The following is a 27,226-nucleotide window of genomic DNA, read 5'->3' as shown; positions in this document are numbered from 1 at the left end:
CACAAAAGGTCAAGGAGAAGAGTGCCATGCTACTTTTACTTTCGCTTTGTTGCAACTTAGTAAATTGTTGTTCAAGATTTTTATTGTATTTCAATACATTGCCACTACATTAGCAAACAAAGATGGTTGAAATCCTAAGTAGTTCTTTCGATGAAAAGTTTGCTGAAATAGAACAAGCAATCAGAAGCTGTGATTATATTGGTGATTATTTTTACACTAAATACCAATACATACATGGAACTGAAAGTTGTTTTTTATGGTATACATACTGTATTTGTATTTGTAAATTAATTCTTTATTTTATTTTACAGCAACTCAAATTTGCAAGTGTCCTATTAGTTTGCTGATGTTTTAAAAGTTTTAGTGACTATCGTTTTCTGGCTTTTGTTTATTTAGGTAGATATCTGTGAGTGTCATTAAAAATAATTCAGCTAGGACTATAATTTAGCATGCCATTATTTGACATCAATCACTTACATGTAACTTCCTAAGACTAGTACGACGCTCTGAATTGATAGTCAGATACTGAACTCCTGTTTATTTGTTTAGGATTCTATGATTCATTTTGCACCAGAATGGTTAAAAGAAATATTTTATTTTTGGTAAGCACATGTATGTATGCGTAAGATGAATAAATGTTTCTCACTTCCAAGGAGAAATGAAATGCTTAAAGACCCAACTGGGGTATAAAAGGGAGGTAATGGCAGGTGGGTGTTTTCCCCTGTTTTTTGAAAGCATTTCAAATCAGGAAAGCATTTTTCAAAATTTTAACCTTAAATCAAATTATTACAACCCATAAAAATTTAGGCATGTAGTTTGAAAGTATGTCCATCAATATGTATACATATATCATAGTTTTATGTTAAAACATGGTCTTGATAATAAGAAATGCATATCTTCAATTTCAAATTTTGAATATTGTAGGAGCTAACAATCTGGCTTGATCATGTGATCTTCTGTTTGTAAACATGAGCACATGTTAGACAGGTCTATCTAGAATCAGATTTTCAATCATGTAAATGGCATGCATATAAACTTACTGAGTTCAGCTGCATTTTTTCTCACAACAGGGACAATAAAATTCCAGTGAATATAACACAGTAATATCATTATGGTAATGCCAGCTGTATGTGGGTATTTTGATCAGACCAATTCAAGCACACATCTTGGCATTATTTCTCTTTGTATTCTGAATACTGTCATATCAACATTGTCCCTTACATTAGTCTAGCTTTCTGTTTTATTTTGATTGTTTCATGCACTGTGATATAACATTGACCAGAACTTTTTATATCTCACTCTGCGAACTCTTCTATTTTGTTCATGTGTCAGGGCTTTTTCTATAGTACCCGCGGGTCCGACTATCGGACCCATTCCCAAAGCAAAATATAAGATATTTTTCCCAATCTTCAGAAAAAAATCCCAATCCAAATTTTTTTTTTTTTTTTTTAGAAATTCTTTTTACCTGTACTGGTTCATTTTCAACATCCTAATAAATTATGTGATGTGAAGTTTTTTTGGTAATTGAACATTGAACTCAGTAATCATTGATTTTCATCATATTCAGAGATATGAAATATTATCTGTCATGATTTATTGCAATAGATATTTACACCCCAAAGGATTGATATTTCAGTTATTGTGGGTCTTTTAAAGGGAAAATAAACTAATATTAAATCATTTCCTAATTCACAGGAGACTGGACAGCTTTTTCTTTTCCCTGTAAAATTTCTCAATCTCCGCATTTTCATGACGCAAAATTTCCCAAAATGTCTAGGGTCTTTTTCCCAAAATGGGCAGAAAAAGCCCAGTGTGTGTTGACTCTACACCGAGCCTTGCCTGTTCATGTGTAATATGTCACACATAATGAACATAAACACTCTGTACATGTTCCATCTTAAACATCATTTTCATTAGTTTCTCATTTTCCTGTATATTATAATATTATTTTCCAAAATGCTCCTTCTGATGTCGAAGGCAATCTCAGCTGATGTTCATATTCTAAATTATTATGTAACACAGCCTGTTGTTTTGACTGTTCATTCATATCCATTTATTTGTAAATTTTAACAAAATCCCAATTATTGTGATTGAATAATGCTTTAATGGTTAATTTTTGCTCCTCGTTTAATGATATTGATAGATAAAACTGCTTATTTTCATCCATACTCAATGTGATGATTTCCAAAAGAATGACTGTGAGAGCAATAAAATGGAGCCAAAATCATCCCGCCAGAAATAAACTTTCCTATTGAAATATAATAGGGTAGGTCGCTTATACACAAATTATTTTTAGAGTAATTATGAAAAGTTGTGTTGATATAAATTAACCATTCTTTGAAAATGTTCAAGAACATAGATTGTAGATTTGAGTGTTACGTTTTAAAGCAATAAAAACACTTAATATTAAAATGCAATTTTACTTCAAAAGTAATACCACCCATTCAATATATGAACTGTTCCAATTTGCATGGGTCAGTTGGTCAGGGCTAAAGACTTCACATTTTGGAACATTTCTAGGCCAAAGTTGTAAACATGTTCTTATATAAATAATCTGTTAATTGAGCCTTACAACATCTGAAAGCATTCCAACAAAGTAGCTACTCACTCAGATATGGGTTGTTTGTTTACATTCTTGGGCTATAAATACTTCCCAGGTACTGACCCTAACTGATAAGCCACTCCTCTTCTATAGCTCATTTACATCCGATAGTCTGATCGGATGTTGGGTCTTTAAGAAATTGTACTGAAAAAATATTTGAAAAGAACTTAATTTTTAGCTTGACTTTTCGAAGAATATAAACGGACTGTACAGTACTAAATTAGGGTCTTTACAGCGGACGTTATAGAAAGCGTTGAATAGTGCAGACAACATAAACAAAGAAGGGTTTTGAAAACTGCGGCCAATATAGACAAAGAAGGAAATCTAATAATTGTGTTTTCCTTGATTCGCGTAAGCTGAATGATGCAAATGTTAATGTTATTTTATTAGAATTGATAGATAACATGTTATAAGAGCTTGTATTTGTTTATTATTATTGTTTTTATGAATGAAAATCCGGCTTTTTGTGGTGAAAATAAGATAATATTGGCAAAAATAAGCACATATAAACATAATATTATTGTATTTAATAAAATTTAAATATATTTTTAGAGCGCTTAGTTGTAGATGGATTACTTTTCTAATCATAAGCAATAGAAAGTATCTATCTACATCCAGGCCACACCAAGTGGGGGCTATCTTGCAATGGCCCTTGTGTTGTTGAATACATGAATTAGTTAGTGAGTTCGTAAATAATAAATGAAAGAATCAAGAAATAAGAATATAAGTAGATATATAAGTAAATAAATTTGTTTGAATAGTGCGGGCGACATAGAAATAGAACAAACAGAGGTAATGAGACTTGTTCTTATTCAATATTGTCCGCACTATTGATACAGAGGTAAAGATATTTGTTTTTATTTTATATTGTCCACACTATTGAATCAGATGTATTACAAAAAATGACCAAAATATAAGCTTTTAATATTAGATTTATTCTACTCCTTTATTGTCCGCAGTATTCCAATAAATGATCTGTTGAAATTTGTTCTTTTTCTATGTCGTCCGCACTATTCAAACAAATGTACATATTGAGATTTGTTCTATTTCTATGTCGTCCGCACTATTCAAACAAATGTACATATTGAGATTTGTTCTATTTCTATGTCGTCCACACTATTGAAACAGATTTATTACGAAAAATGACCAAAATTTTAGTTTTATGAGATTTATTCTACTTCAATATCGTCCGCAGTATTCCAATAAATGCTATGTTGAGATTTTTTCTATATCTATGTCGTGCGCACTATTCAACGCTTTCTATTAAGTCCGCTGTAAAGACTGCATTTTAGTGCGACCCAATATAGAGAGCTGTACTACTAACCCACACATCAGTGTCACATCTTTGCAAATTGGAGGTTTTTAGAAGCCCTGGTTTATATTATTAATTGGTGGAATAAATTTGCTTCTGTCCAGAAACTTAAAGAATAGCCCTAAAACATAGTCATTAATTTATGTCTCTGATTTGAACTGTTGAAATTAAAAATCAATAAACAATTATACTGTTATTTTTGTGTAGAAATAAATTTTTAATGATATCAATTTAGCTAAACATCATTAAATGAGTGCTAGAAAAAGTATTTTTATGTTCTGCTGTACATGCTGCCATTATGTAATTATTTAAAAGTATCTCAATTTTAAAAGATCTATTTTCCAAAGTGCATGATCATTGTTTCAGCTGTATTCCAAATGTATGCTCATGTATATTTTTATATTTTAACTTATATCTTTACAGCTATTGACACTGAGTTCACAGGCCTGAGATTGAATGAGCAAGTCAAATCAAGGTAGTTCATGCCAAAAAATTAAATCATCAACATCTTCATAATATATATATATATCATATTTTTTTGATCTTGTCTACATGTATCTGAAGAATAAGGATGGTTATACTAGTTGCCCCGATTGTACTTCTCAACGTTGTTCAGGACCATTACACAATTTAGTTACTTAACTCTGTATCATCCTAAATACGAATTATGGCCCCTGTTTGACTAAGGATCATAGCTTGAAGGTAAATTGGGAGTTTCACTAATAACTTCTATACACTTCATTTAGTTGACTTCATACTTTTCAATGTTGTTGACTACCATCATACAATTAGGTTAGATAACCATATTATCATAAAGACAAATTATGGCTCTTGATTGACTTTAAATGTTTGGTCCAAGTTTAAGGGCAGCTTTGGGTTTTAACTCAGACCTCAAATACTGTTCATTCAATGGACTTCATACTTCACACAGTTGTTTATGGCTAACACACAATCAGGTTACATAACTCCACAGATGATGGCCCTTGATTTTTATGCCCCCGAAGGTGGGCATATTAAGATCGCCCTGTCCGTCCGTCCGTCTGTCCGTGTGTCCAGCTCAATAACTCGTGTCCGGGCTGTAACTTTCCCTTGTATGGACAGATTTTAAAATAACTTGGCACATGTGTTCCACATACCAAGACGACGTGTCACGAGCAAGACCCGTGTCCCTACCTCTAAGGTCAAGGTCAAACTTAGTGTTTATTCACAATGGAGTGCTGCATATAGGACATAGAGTATAGGTTGTTGTGTCCAGGCTGTAACTTTCTCTTGTATGGACAGATTTTTAAATAACCTGCCACATGTGTTCCACATACCAAGGCGACATGTCGGTGCAAGACCCGTGTCCCTACCTCTAAGGTCAAGGTCACACTTAGTGTTTATTCACAATGGAGTGCTGCATATAAGGACATAGAGTATAGGTTGTCGTGTCCGGGCTGTAACTTTCCCTTGTATGGACAGATTTTAAAATAACTTGCCACATGTGTTCCACATACCAAGACGACGTGTCGCGTGCAAGACCCATGTCCCTACCTCTAAGGTCAAGGTCACATTTAGTGTTTATTCACAATGGAGTGCTGCATATAAGGACATAGAGTATAGGTTGTCGTGTCCGGGCTGTAACTTTCCCTTGTATGGACAGATTTTAAAATAACTTGCCACAAGTGTTCCACATACCAAGGCGACGTGTCACGTGCAAGACCCATGTCCCTACCTCTAAGGTCAAGGTCACACTTAGTGTTTATTCACAATGGAGTGCTGCATATAGGACATAGAGTATAGGTTGTTGTGTCCGGGCTGTAACTTTCCCTTGTATGGACAGATTTCAAAATAACTTGCCACAAGTGTTCCACATACCAAGACGACGTGTCACGTGCATGACCCGTGTCCCTACTTCTAAGGTCAAGGTCACACTTAGTGTTTATTCACAATGGAGTGCTGCATATAGGACATAGAGTATAGGTTGTTGTGTCCGGGCTGTAACTTTCCCTTGTATGGACAGATTTCAAAATAACTTGCCACAAGTGTTCCACATACCAAGGCGACGTGTCACGTGCAAGACCCGTGTCCCTACTTCTAAGGTCAAGGTCACACTTAGTGTTTATTCACAATGGAGTGCTGCATATAGGACATAGAGTATAGGTTGTTGTGTCCGGGCTGTAACTTTCCCTTGTATGGACAGATTTCAAAATAACTTGCCACAAGTGTTCCACATACCAAGGCGACGTGTCACGTGCAAGACCCGTGTCCCTACTTCTAAGGTCAAGGTCACACTTAGTGTTTATTCACAATGGAGTGCTGCATATAAGGACATAGAGTATAGGTTGTCGTGTCCGGGCTGTAACTTTCCCTTGTATGGACAGATTTTAAAATAACTTGCCACATGTGTTCCACATACCAAGACGACGTGTCATGAGCAAGACCCATGTCACTACCTCTAAGGTCAAGGTCACACTTAGTGTTTATTCACAATGGAGTGCTGCATATAGGACATAGAGTATAGGTTGTCGTGTCTGGGCTGTAACTTTCCCTTGTATGGACAGATTTAAAATAACTTGCCACATGTGTTCCACATACCAAGGCAACGTGTCGGTGCAAGACCCGTGTCCCTACCTCTAAGGTCAAGGTCACACTTAGTGTTTATTCACAATGAAGTGCTGCATATAAGGACAATGCAACATAGAGTATAAGTTGTCATGTCCGGGCTGTAACTTTCCCTTGTATGGACAGATTTTAGAATGACTTGCCACATGTGTTCGATGTACAAAGACGACCTGTTGCGTGCAAGACCCGTGTCCCTACCTCTTAGGTCAAGGTCACACTTAAGTGTTTATTCACAATGAAGTGCTGCATATAAGGACAATCCAACATAGAGTATAAGTTGTCATGTCCGGGCTGTAACTTTCTCTTGTATGGACAGATTTTAAAATGACTTGCCAGATGTGTTCGACGTACCAAGATGACCTGTCGCGTGCAAGACCCGTGTCCCTACCTCTTAGGTCAAGGTCACACTTAAGTGTTTATTCACAATGAAGTGCTGCATATAAGGACAATCCAACATAGAGTATAAGTTGTCATGTCCGGGCTGTAACTTTCCCTTGTATGGACAGATTTCAAAATGACTTGCCAGATGTGTTCGACGTACCAAGACGTCCTGTTGCGTGCAAGACCCGTGTCCCTACCTCTTAGGTCAAGGTCACACTTAAGTGTTTATTCACAACGAAGTGCTGCATATAAGGACAATCCGACATAGAGTATAGGTTGTCGTGTCCGGGCTGTAACTTTCCCTTGTATGGACAGATTTTAAAATAACTTGCCACATGTGTTCCACATAACAAGACGATGTGTCGCATGCACCCGTGTCCCTATTCTAAGGTCAAGGTCACACTTAGGTGTTTATTCACAATGGAATGCTGCATATATAAGGACATAGAGTATAGGTTGTCGTGTCCGGGCTGTAACTTTCTCTTGTAGGGACAGATTTTAAAATGACTTGCCACATGTGTCCGACATACCAAGACGACATGTCACGTGCAAGACCCATGTCCCTACCTCTAAGTTCAAGGTCACACTTAGTGTTTATTCACAATGGAATGCTGCATATAAGGACATAACAGTATAGGTTGTCAAGTATGGGTGGTATTTTTTTATGTTTAGAGGCAATTTTAAATAACTTACCATATGTATTTGACATGTAAAGGCAAGATCAACTTTTCATGTACTGACCTTGTTCATAGGTCAATGTCACATTCGGGGGCATTTGTCACATACTGTGACAGCTCTTGTTTATGATTTTTATACCCCCATAAACGAAGTTTGAGGGGGTATATAGGAGTGAGCTTGTCGGTCAGTCGGTCGGTCTGTCAAAAAAAAATTTGGTACACAGGTGTAACATCAGAAGATACAGGTCAAGTTCGATATTGTGGCTGGTGGGGCCAAGGTCAAGGTCACTGTTACTAAAAATAGAAAAACGGTTTCCGGACGATAACTCATGAAAGGCTTGACAGATTTGAAAATTTTTTGGTACACAGGTGTAACATCAGAAGATACAGGTCAAGTTCGATATTGGGGCTGGTGGGGCCAAGGTCAAGGTCAGTGTTACTTAAAAAAAGAAAAACAGTTTCCGGACGATAACTCATGAAAGGCTAGACGGATTTGAACTATTTTTGGTACACAGGTGTAACATCAGAAGATACAGATCAAGTTAGTGAGCTTGTCGGTCGGTCAGTCGGTCGGTCGATCTGTCGGTCGGTCGGTTTACATGGTTTCCGGAGGATAACTCATGAAAGGCTAGACAGATTAAAAAAAATTTTGGCACACAGGTGTAACATCAGAAGATACAGGTCAAGTTCGATAATGGGGCTGGTGGGGCTAAGGTCAAGGTCACTGTTACTAAAAAAAGAAAAACAGTTTCCGGATGATAACTCATGAAAGGCTAAACGGATTTGAACAATTTTTGGTACACAGGTGTAACATCAGAAGATACAGATCAAGTTCGATATTGGGGCTGGTGGGGTCAAGGTCACTGTTACTAAAAATAGAAAAATGGTTTCCGGATGATAACTCATGAAAGGCTTGACAGATTTGAACATTTTATGGTACACAGGTGAAACATCAGAATATACAGGTCAAGTTTGATAGATCCTCCAAAAACTAAATGAGCAAATATTTACCTTAAAAGTAATTGACACTTGGAAAGATGAACAAACAAAACAAATCCAGCATGCTTCATTTGAACCAGATGCCAGTGGAATACCAGCAGAACTTAAGTATGGCATATTTGCCACAGTGGTGCTTACTACAAATATTGACCTGTCAGATGGACTTGTTAATTCGGCTACAGGAACAGTCCCGGGATTTATTCCCAGGTGGATAAGGATGCATTCAAGCCCAAATATGTACTTGTAAAATTTGATGATGATCGTGTTGGAAGAAAAGCTCGTGAATGCTCTAGATGTCTTATTCCAGAAGAGATCAGCTAGAGCATCAGCTAGTTTTTCTTGTCAGCAGTGTAACTTCTAAATTACTCAACAGATTTAAATAAAACAATACATGCATGATAAAAGAAGATGCAGTGTGCAGTAACCTTGGAGTTATGGCCTCTTTTCAAAGGAATGGTTTGCCATTCCTGTGTCCGGGCTGCATTTGGGGGTATTCGTCACTCATGTGACAGCTCTAGTTTTTATTGTTTTTGACAGGAACATTTAACATCATTAATGCATTCATTTTAAAGAAAAATGCAACATATAGTTTTGCTAGCTGTCCTATAACAGCTATTGTTAGGTTTATTCTCATGGTAGATCACATAAAAGCAACATACCGGTATTGTTGTGCTGGCTGTCCTATGACAGCTATTGTTAGGTCTATTCTCATGGTAGATTACATGTACAATTGTTAATAAGATAGCTTGGTTTACTTGTAATATAAAATTTGCAAGATTGGTAATGAGAATGTTGAAAAAGGTCCTTTATTACTACATAACTGTTATGTAACATCTGAAATGGCCTAGATATTATAGATATTGCTCTGTCAAGTTAACATTTAATGTACACTAGAGCCAACTGGTCCCAGATGTACATAGATCTTCTATGATCATTTAGATATTCTTACATCTACATATTTTTCAGTCTATTTGACGATGGTGCAGAGCGCTATAGGAAGCTGAGAAAAACAGTGTCCCAAATTACAATGTGCCAGATAGGTTAGTTTAGACTAGGTTGTATCATGCCAAAGTTCAGTTATGAGTTTTTTCTTCTCTTCATTTAAAGAAACATTTATTTAGGTGTAAATCATTCTATTTATGAGATATTTGGTCAAAAGTGAAGGTAATTATGATTAACTAAACTTTGTAAATCACATTGATTCTATGGCATAAAGATTCACTCCCACAGATATACCATTTTTACAATTTTTTTTATTTTTTGAATTGGAAAGAGCAATTTTTTGCTTAAATATCCACAAACAAATGATAAATGATTGCGGACAAAAGATCAGATCGCAGATTTTCTTATTTCCGTTCAAAAATTAATGTTTTATGGCTACTAACGATTTAAGAAAAATGCATAAAACATCAACTTTTTAACTTAAATTAAAAATCTGCGATCTAAGTTTTTGTCAGCAGTCTTATATAACTGGTTTCCATGAATTTTTCGCAAAAATTGGCTCATTCCAAGACAAAAAATAAACAAAAATGTCAAAACGTTCAACCTGTGAGAGTGCAGTTTAACTTTAAATTTAAAAAATAATATTTTATACAATAAATATAAAATAATTTCTTGATTTTTAAAGAGTTATATACTAGAAGTATTCACATGTTACCATGCTACATGATTTTTCAGGAATATCAACATTTACCAGAGACCGAAAACAGAACAGGTACTAACATCTTTGAAGATGCTTTTTCTGTTATTAAGTTATGAGAATAAAATATGCATGAATATCAAACTCTTAATGTGTTTGCTGAACTAACAAGTCACATGACAGTGTTACTATGTAAATGATATTTTACTGCACATTTCAGCCTGTATACTGCAAAGACTTTCAACATACCAATATACCCCCGCTCGTTTGGTCCGATTGATGAAAAGTTTGTGTGCCAGGTAAAATATATGTGGAATAACCTCTTGAGAAAAGTATTGTGTACTATTCCTTTGTTTTTAGCTCAAATAAAAAGAAAGCTGATGGGTCATAGAACAATAAGTATCTTTAAAAAACTACATGTTTAATGAATTTTGTCAAAACCATCCATCAACCATCCATAATCCTTAACTTATCAAGTTAGATAACTATATTTTGCATAATCATATAACCCCGGTAATGAAAATTATGGCTGTTTATTAATCACCTAGAAACTGTGGTAAAGGTTTTGCGTGTAATCTAACTTTATAGCATGCTTTACCAGAACTTTGCAATCATTAAACTATATAGTGATAGAATAGTCGAGTGTTTAGTTTTAAGGGCTGCTCTGAATGAACCATGAAAAGAAATTTGACTTGCAGAATACATGTATTAATTTTACTTGGTATCATTTGAAAAACTTTGTTTTCTTCAGGCATCCAGTTTTCAGTTTTTGACCCGCTACAAGTTTGATTTCAACAAGGTATGTTTGCATATAAAAATATATATAGTAAACTCTCACATTATTACAGGTTATTTCTTATTTCTATGTTTTAAATGGTGAGATGAGAATCTGTTTGTTTAGAGTTGGCAAACCAAAAAAAACAATGTAACATCAGATTTATGATGATAAATACTGATGAATTTGATTATAATTGTAGTTTGTGTATGAGGGAGTGTCATTTCTCAATGAAGTCCAGGAGCGAGAGGTCCGGGAGCATATTGCCAGTAAGGCCATGTTTACAGGGCTGGAAAGGTGAGCATCTGCAGTAGTGTGGCTTTTACTTAAGTTACAGAATGTTGTTGTCACCCCTGTGTGTGGTGAGCGAGACATAGTTGTCACAATGGCAGTACAGTGTATGTGCGTGCGTCAGTTTGTCTGTCCGTACTGAACCTTGTCCGGGCTGTATCTTGACGATGCATTGCAGTATTTTAAAAAAATACTTGCCATAAAAGTTTACCATGATAAGGTGGCTTTTCACACTCAAGAGCCAGGTCAAGCTTAGAGGTCAAAGGTTGAAATGATACTTTTTTGAGCTGTATCTTGACCATGCATTATAGGATTTTCTAAAAACATGCCATGAATGTTCCCCATAATGCAGTGGCTTGTCACACACAAGACCAAGGTCTGTATCTCAAAGATCAAGGTCATGCTTAGAGGTCAAAGGTTGATAAGATTCTGGTACTGGCTGTATCAAGACCATGCATTATAGGATTTCGAAGAACTTGCCATGAAGGTTCACAGTCATGCTTAGAGGTCATAGGCTGAAATGATAAATATTGATAGACCTGTATCTTGTCCGGGCCACCTCTTTACCAATCATTGTAGGATTTCCGTGAAACCTGACATGAATGTACATTAATATTAGGGGTTGTCATGTACTAGTCTCAGGTCTGTACTTCAAAGGTCAAGGTCTCACTTTGAGGCTAAATGTCTAAATGAGTACTGCTGATAGGACAGTACTACTCCGGGCCTTATTTTTACCATGCATTATAGCATTTTCAACTTAGTTGAAAGGAATGGGCATCATGACGGGCAGCATGTCACGCACAAGTTTAGTCTGCATCTTAACCATGTATCATAGGAATCCCAAGTAACTTGACACATATGTTCTCTATTATGTGGAATGGGTTAGTTAAAGACTCAGGCCTGTATTGCAAAGGTCACTGTCAAACTTACATGTCAAAATGAGCTGTGTTCATAGGCCACTTACTTGTCCAAGCCACATATTTATGTATTATTAGATTGGCAAGTAACCAAGCACACATAGTCATCATTATGAGATTGTGTGTCTCATGCACGACCCAGGGTCACATAAATTGTTGTTATTTTGAAATATTACTTTTATTTTTTAGGGTGGTCATATAAACATCATAATTATGGTGTCTGATATCTATTCTACTACATGTGATTATGTGTTGCTTTTGCATGGAAGAGCACTATGTCTGTGTCAAAGGCTCCTTCAACAGGCTCGACATGTCTCCTGTTGGCATCTGGTATTGAAGTAGTTGTCATATATTTGTATTGGAATATTAATATATAATGATTTTTGAATTAATAATAGGTTAACCTGGAATAGTTTAGCTAAATGTTTCTAAACATAGTTTTAGTAACACATACAAAAAAAAATGAAAATAAGAATGTTGTTTTCATGGAAAAAGAGATCTGGATGAGTTTGCTATACAGAAGATCTGTTCTCGTGTGGCAGATTGGCTGGTCAGTAAAGAAGAGGAGAAGACTTTTACCCTTAAGCAGACAGGTATGTCTTATCCTGTGTCTACCTTTAAATAGACAGGTATGTTCTAATCTGTATCTACCCTCTAGCAGACAGGTATGTCCTATCCTGTATCTACCCTCTAGCAGACAGGTATGTCCCATCCTGTATCTACCCTCTAGCAGGAAGGTATGTCCTATCCTGTATCTACCCTAGAGCAGACAGGTATGTCCTATCCTGTATCTACCCTCTAGCAGACAGGTATGTCCTATCCTGTATCTACCCTCTAGCAGACAGGTATGTCCCATCCTGTATCTACCCTCTAGCAGACAGGTATGTTCTAATCTGTATCTACCCTCTAGCAGACATGTATGTCCTATCCTGTATCTACCCTCTAGCAGGAAGGTATGTCCTATCCTGTATCTACCCTAGAGCAGACAGGTATGTCCTATCCTGTATCTACCCTCTAGCAGGAAGGTATGTCCTATCTGGTATATACCCTAGAGCAGACAGGTATGTCCTATCCTGTATCTACCCTCTAGCAGACATGTATGTCCCATCCTGTATCTACCCTCTAGCAGACAGGTATGTCCTATCCTGTATCTACCCTCTAGCAGACAGGTATGTCATATCTGGTATATACCCTAGAGTAGACAGGTATGTCCTATCCTGTATCTACCCTAGAGTAGACAGGTATGTCATATCTGGTATATACCCTAGAGTAGACAGGTATGTCCTATCCTGTATCTACCCTAGAGTAGACAGGTATGTCCTATCCTGTATCTACCCTTGAGTAGATAGGTATGTCCTATCCTGTATCTACCCTTGAGTAGATAGGTATGTCCGATTCTATGTCTACCTTGAAGTAGTCAGGTATTTCCTAATCTGTATATACCCTCGAGCAGACAGGTATGTCCTATCCTATCCTGTATCTACCCTTGAGTGGACAGGTATGTCCTATCCTGTATATACCCTTGAGTGGACAGGTATGTCCTATTCTATGTCTTCCTTGAAGCAGACAGGTATGTCCTATCCTGTGTCTACCCTTGAGTGGACAGGTATGTCCTATTCTATGTCTTCCTTGAAGCAGACAGGTATGTCCTATCCTGTATCTACCCTTGAGTGGACAGGTATGTCCTATCCTGTATCTACCCTTGAGTGGACAGGTATGTCCTATTCTATGTCTTCCTTGAAGCAGACAGGTATGTCCTATCCTGTATATACCCTTGAGTGGACAGGTATGTCCTATTCTGTATCTACCCTAGAGTAGACAGGTATGTCCTATCCTGTATATACCCTTGAGTGGACAGGTATGTCCTATCCTGTATATACCCTTGAGTGGACAGGTATGTCCTATTCTGTATCTACCCTAGAGTAGACAGGTATGTCCTATCCTGTATATACCCTTGAGTGGACAGGTATGTCCTATCCTGTATATACCCTTGATTGGACAGGTATGTCCTATTCTGTATCTACCCTAGAGTGGACAGGTATGTCCTATCCTGTATATACCCTTGATTGGACAGGTATGTCCTATTCTGTATCTACCCTAGAGTAGACAGGTATGTCCTATCCTGTATATACCCTTGATTGGACAGGTATGTCCTATTCTGTATCTACCCTAGAGTAGACAGGTATGTCCTATCCTGTATATACCCTTGATTGGACAGGTATGTCCTATTCTGTATCTACCCTAGAGTAGACAGGTATGTCCTATCCTGTATATACCCTTGAGTGGACAGGTATGTCCTATCCTGTATATACCCTTGAGTGGACTGGTATGTCCTATTCTATGTCTTCCTTGAAGCAGACAGGTATGTCCTATCCTGTATCTACCCTTGAGTGGACAGGTATGTCCTATCCTGTATATACCCTTGAGTGGACAGGTATGTCCTATCCTGTATATACCCTTGAGTGGACAGGTATGTCCTATCCTGTATATACCCTTGAGTGGACAGGTATGTCCTATTCTATGTCTTCCTTGAAGCAGACAGGTATGTCCTATCCTGTGTCTACTTTAAAGTAGACAGATATGTCTTATCCTGTGTCTACCTTAAAGTAGACTGGTATGTCCTACCCTGTGGGTACCTTGAAGTATACAGGTATGTCCTATCCTGTGTCTACCTTGAAGTAGACAGGTATGTCCTACCCTGTGGGTACCTTGAAGTATACAGGTATGTCCTATCCTGTGTCTACCTTGAAGTAGACAGGTATGTCCTACCCTGTGGGTACCTGAAGGAGACAGGTATGTCCTATCCTGTGGGTACCTTGAAGTAGACAGGTATGTCCTATCCTGTGGGTACCTGAAGGAGACAGGTATGTCCTATCCTGTGGGTACCTTGAAGTAGACAGGTATTTCCTACCCTGTGGGTACCTGAAGGAGACAGGTATGTCCTATCCTGTGGGTACCTTGAAGTAGACAGGTATGTCCTACCCTGTGGGTACCTTGAAGTATACAGGTATGTCCTATCCTGTGTCTACCTTGAAGTAGACAGGTATGTCCTACCCTGTGGGTACCTTGAAGTATACAGGTATGTCCTATCCTGTGTCTACCTTGAAGTAGACAGGTATGTCCTACCCTGTGGGTACCTGAAGGAGACAGGTATGTCCTATCCTGTGTCTACCTTGAAGTAGACAGGTATGTCCTACCCTGTGGGTACCTTGAAGTATACAGGTATGTCCAATCCTGTGGGTACCTTGAAGTAGACAGGTATGTCCTACCCTGTGGGTACCTGAAGGAGACAGGTATGTCCTATCCTGTGGGTACCTTGAAGTAGACAGGTATGTCCTACCCTGTGGGTACCTAAAGGAGACAGGTATGTCCTATCCTGTGGGTACCTTGAAGTATACAGGTATGTCCTACCCTGTGGGTACCTGAAGGAGACAGGTATGTCCTACCCTGTGGGTACCTGAAGTATACAGGTATGTCCTATCCTGTGTCTACCTTGAAGTAGACAGGTATGTCCTACCCTGTGGGTACCTGAAGGAGACAGGTATGTCCTATCCTGTGGGTACCTTGAAGTAGACAGGTATGTCCAATCCTGTGGGTACCTTGAAGTAGACAGGTATGTCCTATCCAGTGGGTACCTTGAAGTAGACAGGTATGTCTTATCCTGTGGGTACCTTGAAGTAGACAGGTATGTCCTACCCAGTGGGTACCTTGAAGTAGACAGGTATGTCTTATCCTGTGGGTACCTTGAAGTAGACAGGTATGTCCTACCCTGTGGGTACCTTGAAGTATACAGGTATGTCCTATCCTGTGGGTACCTTGAAGTAGACAGGTATGTCTTATCCTGTGGGTACCTTGAAGTAGACAGGTATGTCCTATCCTGTGGGTACCTTGAAGTATACAGGTATGTCCTATCCTGTGGGTACCTTGAAGTAGACAGGTATGTCTTATCCTGTGGGTACCTTGAAGTAGACAGGTATGTCCTATCCTGTGGGTACCTTGAAGTAGACAGGTATGTCCTATCCTGTGGGTACCTTGAAGTAGACAGGTATGTCCTATCCTGTGGGTACCTTGAAGTATACAGGTATGTCCTATCCTGTGGGTACCTTGAAGTATACAGGTATGTCCTATCCTGTGGGTACCTTGAAGTAGACAGGTATGTCCTACCCTGTGGGTACCTGAAGGAGACAGGTATGTCTTATCCTGTGGGTACCTTGAAGTAGACAGGTATGTCCTACCCTGTGGGTACCTTGAAGTAGACAGATATGTCCTATCCAGTGTCACAGCAGTGTGCAGGTGGAGACAACACTCCTGGATATTTGAATTGCTCTGATAAAAATTGTTTTCAAAAAAAGTTCCCCCACCTTGATGAACCAGTATAATCATTTCACAAAGGTATCCAGTAGAGTATGTCTGGGAGCATCCATCAATTACATCAATAGTTTTGTTCATTTATTGTTTTGATTTGATGATTGAATTGTAAAATCTTCAAATTATTTTCTCATTAAGTTCATCAGGTCTAGGACAATTATAAATCTATGCAGATGGTTTAAAAGGACATAGATTCTCTAATATCCATACTTTAGCTGAAGGGCAATTAAACTTTCGTTTTGCTATTTGACAGATTTTCTTTTTCAGAAACAGAGGGTATGCCAATGTATGTGTTGAGTATGGAGCTGAGAGGGAGATTTCCCTCCATTTGGACAACCATTGATAATGATGGCAAACTGGTATGGTGTGTGTTTTTAAAATACACATCTTGTATTTCTAGTTCATACAACATTAAAAATAAATAGCTCATTTATTTAAAACCAGTTTAAACAAATTATTTTCGAAAGATGGCTTAGTAATATTTAATTTTTAAACACACAGTAGGAAATAAGGGAAGCTACTGTACTGTTGTTGAATTTCAAATAATTATAATCTTTTAATTGTCAAAATATATTCCTGCTCACCCAAGATCAGTATTGAGCGTATAGGGTTGGAGGAGCGTCAACGTTTCGAGGAGGCAGAGAAGGCGTTACAATGGAAACAAGAGGAGCAACTCGTACTCAAAATGCTTGGCTTTACACGAGTCTTCCGGGTCATGAAGCAATGCAAGAAGGTATGACTTACTATCATCATTTACAGTATACAGTATTGATGAGTTAAAATAAGGGATGCAAACGAATATTCGATCAAACGTTAGGTATTCGAATGTCAAAATCGGTATTCGAATATTCGATTTTTTGATGTTGAATAAATAGAATAATACATATTTTGCGTACAACTTATTTTTACAGCATTGACCCATAACGCCAGAGGTGTGAAATAGGATGACAATACACTAAACACGTGTCATATGTCATTAAGGGACTTACCGTCTGGTACAATTAAAAGTTCCTGTAATTTTACAATAACTGGCTAAAAGACAAGAGACATCCAAAATTTCAATTATTTTCAGTAAATTTAAATGCCTTTGCCAATTAAGGATTTAAAGAATCGGCCTTCTCACCAATGTGTTGTCTTGACTGCAAATTAAGCTGTGTAACATTGCTGAAATCGCCGTGATGATATGAATGACATGTGCTACAGTAATGTAGTTACATGTATGTGCTTTATACTGTTTTCCATGTTTTTCGATATAATCTTCATGCTTTGAAATGAAACTGTATATTACAGCGGTTTACGATATATTTATTTTTCTCTATTGATGTACAGTGAGACAAAATGTGTGGCTGCTCTATCTATGGAAAGACCTTCCATAGACGCATAACATCATTTGACCAGGAATCCATCTTATTTCACATTGTGTATAAATATGAAAGCAGTGGAATTGAAATTATTCGATTTTGGTAATTGTTTATTCATAATGTATTGCGTTTTTTCTTTCTGAAAATATGAAAATTCAGAGGATCATTTGGGGAAAACCAGGGTCTGCCGAGCGTACTTGCTATGGCAAAGTAGGGTTAAAATACCCCGGTTATTACTTTAGTGAATTATAATAATAGTTTACTTCAACTTCTAAAAGACGTATTTTGATAATCGAATATTCGAATATTCAATAGAAAGAATTACCGAATATTCGAATATTCATTTTGCCATTCGATTGCATCCCTACCCGGTAGTTAAAATTGAGATTTCATTTCGATTTTCTTGCTAGCAAAGATTTGCACTGCATCAAAGTTCTGAACAGTAAACCTTTCAAACTTATTTGAAATTTGTAATTGTAATGGAAGTTAATGACTTAATCAAGTAATTTTGTGAAACTGGGCCCAGGCTTAAAAAATAATAATCATTGTCTTTAAAGAATGAACCTATTTACAGCCTCTGCTGGGTCACAACATGTTGATGGACCTGATGCTGATGTATGACAAATTCCACCGCCCACTACCCGTGTCGTATTCTGAGTTCAAGGCAACCCTACATGCCTTCTTTCCCTGGATATACGACACTAAACATGTTGCTCTTAGGCTCAGAGGGGTATGCCAAAGATGCTTTATTGATTTTCCAGTTATATCTATTTTACATTGAATTTTCATGTAATATAGTAATTGTATCATCCATCTGTCCATGTGCTCTGTTGTTTGCTTTTTTATCTCCAGGCTCTATCTTTCTTATGCATGGGATGAACTGGCACAAATTTACCCCACACTACAGGCACCCAATATAGTTTGATGTGAAAATATTTTTTTTTAATTTTTATACATTTTCATGTTTGACTCATTTGAACCTAATGATCAAAACAAACAAAAAGCATATGATTAAGGTACATAAAATAATAGTAGTGATATTTTGCGGCTTTTTAACTGGGGATTTATGGCCATATAGCTATTAATTAAAAAAAACACCATTTATAAAGATTAATATATTATTATCTGTACCTAAATTATATGCTTGTTTTTGTTTTTATTTGGTGAATATACAATCATATTACATATGGTCATGTCCTTCTTGTAGTTTTCTCACACATTGGAGTAATTTTACATAACTATAAGCAAATGTTCAGCACATGAAGATGATATGTCTGACACAAGTCCCAAGTTCCTACCTTAAAGGTCAAGATCTTACTTGCAGGTTATATGAGAAAATTCAGCTAGTACATTACATATGATTGAGTCCGTGCTGTAACTTCCTCATGCAAATTTGGTACAAATTTTTAATAACTAGGCACAAATATTCAACACATAGAGACATTGTGTCAGCTCCAGCCTCTAGATCAATATTGTACTTTGTGGCTATTGAGTATTCATTGAAATTTTGCAATTACATTTCAGGTGCTAGGGACTTCGGTTCATTCCTTCAGGGGCATTTGTCACTTATGATTGAATGCTCTTTTTTAATCAGTCTGATTTACAGGAAATATGCCATCAAAAAAGTTAGTTTTAAATTAAAACTAACTTTTTTGATGGCATATTTCCTGTAAAACTTTTAATAAACAATGATACATGCTTCTTTTCTGAGTTGCCTTAAAGAGCTCTATTATTTTGGAATAATTTTATAATACTAAGTAAACATTTGTTGATTTCATTCAAGAAACTGGAGGAGTCGGGATTGTTGCAGAACACCAGTCTGTCGGAACTGTATACGGATATTGAAAGGTATGGAAAGTTTACTTCAAGAACATGATGAATTTATTAGATTTTCTTGAATGATAACACAAAATCATTTGAATTTATACTGCACTTTATCATCTTCCAACAGTAACGCAGTGTAAATGCATGTATGTGGAATTTCTTAAAGTTTGTGGACAAGTTCATTTTGCAAATTAATAATGTAAACAATATATTAAGATATTTAAAGCTGCACTCTCACAGATATACCGTTTTTTACAACTTTTTTATTTTTATGCCCCCGAAGGTGGGCATATTAAAATCGCACCGTCCGTCCGTCCGTCCATCCATCCGGCTCTGTAACTTTCCCTTGTATGGACGGATTTTAAAATAACTTGCCACATGTGTTCCACATACCAAGACGAGGTGTGGCGTGCAAGACTCGTGTCCCTTCCTCAAAGGTCAAGGTCACACTTAGTGTTTATTCACAATAGAGTGCTGCATATAAGGACATAGAGTACAGGTTGTCGTGTCCGGGCTGTAACTTTCCCTTGTATGGACAGATTTTAAAATAACTTGCCACATGTGTTCCACATACCAAGACGACGTGTCGCGTGCAAGACCCGTGTCCCTACCTCAAAGGTCAAGGTCACACTTAGTGTTTATTCACAATGGAGTGCTGCATATAAGGACATAGAGTATAGGTTGTCGTGTCCGGGCTGTAACTTTCTCTTGTATGGACAGATTTTAAAATAACTTGCCACATGTGTTCCACATACCAAGACGACGTGTCGTGTGCAAGACCCGTGTCCCTACCTTAAAGGTCAAGGTCACACTTAGTGTTTATTTACAATGGAGTGCTGCATATAAGGACATAGAGTATAGGTTGTCGTGTCCGGGCTGTAACTTTCCCTTGTATTGACAGATTTTAAAATAACTTGCCACATGTGTTCCACATACCAAGACGATGTGTCGCCTGCAAGACCCGTGTCCCTACCTCAAAGGTCAAGGTCACACTTAGTGTTTATTCACAATGGAGTGCTGCATATAACGACATAGAGTATAGGTTGTCGTGTCCGGGCTGTAACTTTCCCTTGTATGGACTGTTTTTAAAATAACTTGCCACATGTGTTCCACATACCAAGACGACGTGTCGCGTGCAAGACCCGTGTCCCTACCTCAAAGGTCAAGGTCACACTTAGTGTTTATTCACAATGGAGTGCTGCATATAAGGACATAGAGTATAGGTTGTCGTGTCCGGGCTGTAACTTTCTCTTGTATGGACAGATTTTAAAAAAAACTTGCCACATGTGTTACACATACCAAGACGACGTGTCGCCTGCAAGACCCGTGTCCCTACCTCAAAGGTCAAGGTCACACTTAGTGTTTATTCGCAATGGAGTGCTGCATATAAGGACATAGAGTATAGGTTGTCGTGTCCGGGCTGTTACTTTCCCTTGTATGGACAGATTTTAAAATCACTTGCTACATGTGTTCCACATACGAAGACAACGTGTTGTGTGCAAGACCCATGTCCCTACCTCTAAGGTGAAAGATACACTAAGTGTTTATTCACAAGGAAATTCTGAATATAAGGACATAACAGTGTAGGTTTTCAAGTATGGGTGGTATTTTTTTATGTTCAGAGGCAATTTAAAATAACTTGCCATATGTATTTGACACGTAAAGGCAAGATAAACTTTTCATGTACTGACCTTGTTCGTAGGTCCATGTCACATTCGGGGGCATTTGTCACATACTGTGACAGCTCTTGTTGTCTTATAAAGTGCAATTTTTTGCGTAAATAACTGCAAGCCAATGATAGAAGATTGCTGACAAAAAATCAGATCCTAGATTTTCATATTTCCGATCAAAAATTAATGTTTTATGGCTTAAATCGTTTCGAACAGTTTATGAAAAATGCATAAAACATTAATTTTTAAACTTAAATATAAAATTCCGCAATCTAATGTTTTGTCAACAGTCTTATATAACTGGTTTCCATACCGGTATATTTTCACAACAATTGGCTTGTTCCAAGACAAAATATAAAAAAGTTGTCAAAACGTTCAACCTGTGAGAGTGCAGCTTTAACTTGCAATTCAATACATTGGGAACAAATATTGAAGATTTCATTCACAAATAATGATGGGAAAAGTTTTCTATGTACAATTATTAGCAACCCTTCGTTAAGGCACCGAGAACTTTTACATGCCAAGGACGTCGTGAAATAAAACAAAGCTTTTTTTCCAAAGACTGTTATCTGTCCATATTTCTGCTATACAATGGTGTGTTTTTCATTCTTTTTTATTTTGAATATATAAATATCACTAAATTGTCATATAGACCTACTATTTAGATGTTTTCTTTCTCTTTTTTTCCTCATTTTTCATTATGTAAGTTAAAATGTGGTTTAGCAATGATCATAAAACCCCTCAATACACATTTGTAAACAGTGTCAAGGACAAAAACCTTTGTTTCTATAATGGACAAATTGTATACCTTATGTTGATAAAACATAGGAACATTAAATAAGTTATTAAATATAAAAAACTTTTAAATATAAAAAACTTTTTTGGTTTATGTTACGAAACCCCCAAAGACATGGCTTCGCTTCTTGCATAATGTCAGTTTCACAAGTTTTAATGTTGCTATTTCCACCATTGATTTTCCAAATCAAATACAAAATGATTCTTATTGATCAAAATCTTGACCAAAGTATGTAGTCTCTGACCTATGGCTTGTATTTCCAGTGAGAAAGGTCGAGACTTGGTCATACATCCCCCAGCTGTAGTTCATGCTGAAGGGTTTGACAGATATCGTAAGTCATTTCTGTGTATTTCTGTTGACTTGTATCAATTAAGTATTAAGCTTCATGACACACCTTTGGAGAGAACTTTGGGTAAAATCAGAAGCTCTTTCATATTTTTTTTTTACAATTTATAATATCTTAAAAAAGTATTTGGTGTACTCTAAAACACAGAAATTACAGCTACAACCTGTGTAGTTATTATGTTGGATACTTAATTAACTTACTCATGGAGAGCTTTTGTCTTGACTGTTGTCTTATTCAGTCCTGTATATATTTTACCTGTAGACACTCAAGCAGCCACATTGCTACCAAATCTTCATGAAACTTGTTTCAATTTTTTGTGTTTAAAGAATCTATGCCAATTAACTTTTATGTTATAACATGTTTTTGCATAGTGACATGACCATGAAGTAAAATGCACTATGTATTTAATTATTTGTCTTAATCACTGGCCATAGTCTACAGGTCAATTTTTCATTCACAGGCGATGGTTTCCTACCTCATGAAGCTGGTTTTGATGCTTATATGTGTGGTTTTGGTAAGATGTTATAAACTTTAACAATAAAACACATCTTGATTCATTCACTAAGTTATTCTGCTTAAATATACACTGAAAATTTGATATAGTCATTAATGTGGCTGTAGTCTATTTCTTTAACATGACTGTACTTTAGCAGTTATAAATCCATGTCAGTTGAAATTTTTAAGGATACTGTATTTGTAAGCCCATGTCCAGTTGACAATCATAAGGAGATTGATAAATAAGCTGGTGTGTTCATTGACATTGGAAAGGCATTTTATACAGTAAGTTCTTGTCCATTTAACATTTTTCAAAGCAAAAGCTGTAACCCTAGACCAGACAATTTAAACTTTTGATAATTTTAAAACTAATAACTAAACAAATGAATTTGGATTTTTCCACAATTTCATGATTTTATTGTTTTACAGTGTTCCTGAGATATGCACACATCATAACCTTCATGGATGTTAAGTATGTGAATTGACTTGTAAAGACTGTTCTTATGAAATATATCTTCATCTTTATCTAAAAAAAACCACATTTTCTTGTTTTCTTGTTCTTTTTTACCCCCCTGAAAATTGGCATAATGTTATGGTAAATATCCCTTCCGTGAGCGTATGTAGGTCCATGTTGAGTTGAATGTTAAAGTCTGTTGTCCCATTGTCTCCTCAACGAAATAGGCCATTGGCTTCAGACTTTCAGCAACTATTTTTGGCTCCATAATAAGCAGAGCATGTCCAGAAGTAAACATAACTGGAAACAATATTTCTACGGCTTTATGGCTCAAGAAAGTTTGCCTCAACTATATGTATAAAAATATTTCCTTCAAATTTTAAAAACTACATAGTTAAAACACTTCTTTTGCACCCTGTCACTAAGCTGAGAGTGTTCTGCAAGATGCAATGAACATTAAACTTAACTTTTATGGCCCTTTCGGAACAAACAGTGTTCAAGTTTGAATGGCTATTTAAGCATTTAGAAATTATATGGATGGCAATCTTGTGTTACAAGATCTGTTTGGAAGCATTTTTTCTACTCTTTAAAAATGAATGTATATGAATGAACTGAAATGCTTTCCATACACACTTGACTTTGTACTAAATTGCCCTCATGTGCGTTGTAGATCCTCCGATGTGATACCGTGCATGTTCCGGCGTTACCTCCAGGCGATGGAAGACTACTGCAACAGAATCAACATCATACGAGCCAGAGTCAACAATATAGTAAGTTTCTATAGCATTTGAATATCTCACAAATTTCTATGAATCAATATGTTTTACCAATTTAATTAATAATATTTCTTTTTTTAGCCAATAATAGTTGAGGATTTCCCAACATCAACTTTTGTAATGATCGCTTGTGTTGATGGAGTTGAGATTACCTTGATAGTAGGATGACCTTATTTGCATTTAAGGTATCTGAAACACAAACACTGGAATTTTGAAAGCCTTTTGAGTTCTAATACCATATTATTTTTGAATCATTTCAAAGGGGTTTTGGTGTAGGAAAAAACTGAAGAAGTTAGACATTAAGTAGTGTTATAAACAATTTTTTTTGTCCTTGAAAAAAAAGAAGTCTTCACTTTTGATTTCAGTTGAAACAAAATTACAAAGTACAATAGCTTTAAATATATACAAAATACTTCTGGTCATTTAGTTAACATTTTGGTAATCGGCAAGAAGAACTCTTTCGAAAGATGCTTAAAATTACATGGGGTCACAACTTGCATCAACATTTAACATAATCGTAAACATAACTTGCTTATATGTGGGTCAGATTCCTTAATCTCAAAAACTAAATGTTGTTACATAATCATATGATATAAGCCGTTACATTATTATACAACCTGTAGCTGTCTTTACAAAATACTGAATGGACAACATTAAGATTTTTTTTATAAAAGAGGTCATTGTCTTATTTATGGTTTCAATAATTTTTCAAATAAATAATTTGTATTAGAATCTAGATGGGGCTGACTACAAATCTCAAAAGCCAGAGTTCTTGTTTGTGAAGAGCAGATTTATGAAGAAAAGACTCAATATTGATCAGGTGAGAATAGCATGGGTTTGTAAAGTATGGTGGCCGTATTTGCATATAAGTGTCCTCAAATGATTAATAATATCAAAATATGAAACTTCTTTGAAAATAGTTTCCACTTTTATAACATCATTTAGGAATGTTACCTACACACTTGTACATTATGTAATCATTTAAAACAATGTAAAAAAAATCTGTCAATATGATGTTTATTGACAAATATTAAAATTGATAATGTTTATGGTTGCAGCTGGCAAAGTGGTTTTCTCCGTATGGCAATGTAGACTTAAAACTGTATGGCAAGAACCAAGCACTGGCAGCCACCAACAGTTTCAAATGGTAAATTAACATCATTCCTTGATAACTCACCCTACAAAACAAAAACAAAATAGTAAAAAAAAAAAGTAATCTGTACTAATTATAATTTATATATGTTACAATATATGATTTGCAAAGTTTGGACAGTCGGATTTAAACATATGCAAATTCATTGACATTTAATGGCAAATTGTCAAAATGTCTACTTGTACATTAATACATGCCTGTGTATGTTAGGCCAAAAAAATGAAATAGTTTGGTTAAGGTTACATACTTTAAAAACTAGGTAGGGTAGGTAGGCTTTTTCTATTAGGCTTTATATAAGAACATAATTGTCATCATTGGAGAATGAGGTTAAAGCAATTTTCTAAATAAAGCTTTAAAGGTTTTAAATCACGTATTGAAACATAAAAAATAAATAATTATTAGGGTATTTCGATGAGTCGGGTTACCCAAACCAAATATATTTTGTAAGGCCTTATCCTTTTGCTTACCGTATGTTTTTTTTTTTCAAGTTCCAAGGACATTCTGAAGGCCTTTAAACAGCACAACAGCATCTTTGTGACCAAGTACAGTGTGTGGAGACATTCACCTGTGGTCCGTGGAATACTTTGGTATGTTTTGTGTGACAAGAAAAATGGAATGTCCAATTTTCTCCTTATCTGTATAAGTAAAATAACGCTTTTATCTCTGCCAAAATTGCTTATATTTACAGCGCTGTAATGTAAACTTGGTGTACAATATATGTGCATGTAAAGCAGCTACATAAACAGTAGAAAAATTAATTAGCTGGCCTGGGGGAGGGAGAAAGGGGTAAGAAAACAATGATATAAGTATTGTCATAGCCTTTGGTGTTTTTGGCTGGATCATGCAAAAGTTAGGCCTTTTAGTGATTTGGTCTGGGTCATGCAAAACTTAGGCCTTAGCCAGGCTTATTTCACATTTTTTTTAGCATGTAACTAGTAAAATGCTATCAATGCCCAGGGTGTAACAATGACTATAATAAGTAATAATATTATTATGGAAAATAAATAACTGTTGAGTTGTGCCCCTCAACCAGCTGGAAAATATAGATGAAAGTTTGCATTGGCTATTAAAAAGTGTGCTCGTTTGTATATGTTGAAATTATATCATCTGTTTTAATTGCATTTTTCAGGTCAGGGGTGTTGATCTCTGGAGGACTGTGTATATGGGCATTACTGGGCACAACAGACAACAAAAAGCCTTGAGGTCTGGCAGATTTTCGAAACCGTGCTTTATACAATGTATATGTACCGGTACCTGTTGTACATGTGTATGAGGGCTTTCAGGATTGGTCTAGTTTACTAGAATCCACGTGAATGTTTAAAGCAGACAGTCAACCAAATATTTGGTGATAACAATATTCTTTTTGATTGAGATAAGCCAAATTCTGCAGTGTATTGCAGTGTATCAATACAACGTAATATTGTGTTCTCTCACTATCTGCTTGAGAAAAGGTACTTGTGTATAGAATGCTATTCTCAACAATTTAGTGTCAGTAAAGCATTTTTACTCATTTCAAACTGAAATTCATCGTGAAAAAAGATGATGAAATTGAATAATATGTAACAGTATAATTTTACATTTCCAATACATGTAGTCATTATCAATTACAGACACGTACCTGTGTATGTCAAAACAACTTTGTTAACTTATCATGTGTATAGATATGCACTTTTGGTTTTACATACAATGTCATGTAATGTATTCTTTTTTGTTAATGTTCTTTTGGTGTTAACCTTTTTTTTAAATGATGAACAAAACCGTGATGTAGTAAAACAGATAAAACTTT

The 27,226-nt window shown here is 36.2% G+C and overlaps 1 protein-coding gene across 1 annotated transcript; it reads left to right on the top strand.

Moving 5' to 3' along the window:
• The first annotated feature begins 34 nt into the window (after nt 1-34).
• LOC128232156 (poly(A)-specific ribonuclease PNLDC1-like) lies at nt 35-27,226 on the top strand. Its single transcript, XM_052945557.1, has 20 exons — nt 35-201; nt 4,338-4,389; nt 9,542-9,615; nt 10,253-10,289; nt 10,435-10,513; nt 10,966-11,013; nt 11,192-11,286; nt 12,693-12,790; nt 16,833-16,924; nt 17,155-17,298; nt 18,501-18,656; nt 19,710-19,774; nt 22,480-22,547; nt 23,023-23,076; nt 23,487-23,529; nt 24,182-24,281; nt 25,018-25,107; nt 25,346-25,434; nt 25,929-26,027; nt 26,570-27,226. Exons 1-20 carry the CDS (start codon nt 123-125, stop codon nt 26,640-26,642), a joined length of 1,635 nt encoding a protein of 544 aa, XP_052801517.1. The 5' UTR covers nt 35-122; the 3' UTR covers nt 26,643-27,226.

This window comes from Mya arenaria, chromosome 4, assembly GCF_026914265.1.
Source record: "Mya arenaria isolate MELC-2E11 chromosome 4, ASM2691426v1".
Classification (NCBI taxonomy): Eukaryota; Metazoa; Mollusca; class Bivalvia; order Myida; family Myidae; genus Mya; species Mya arenaria.
Note: the sequence above shows the minus strand (reverse complement) of the source record. Positions and strands in the feature narration are given on the sequence as shown.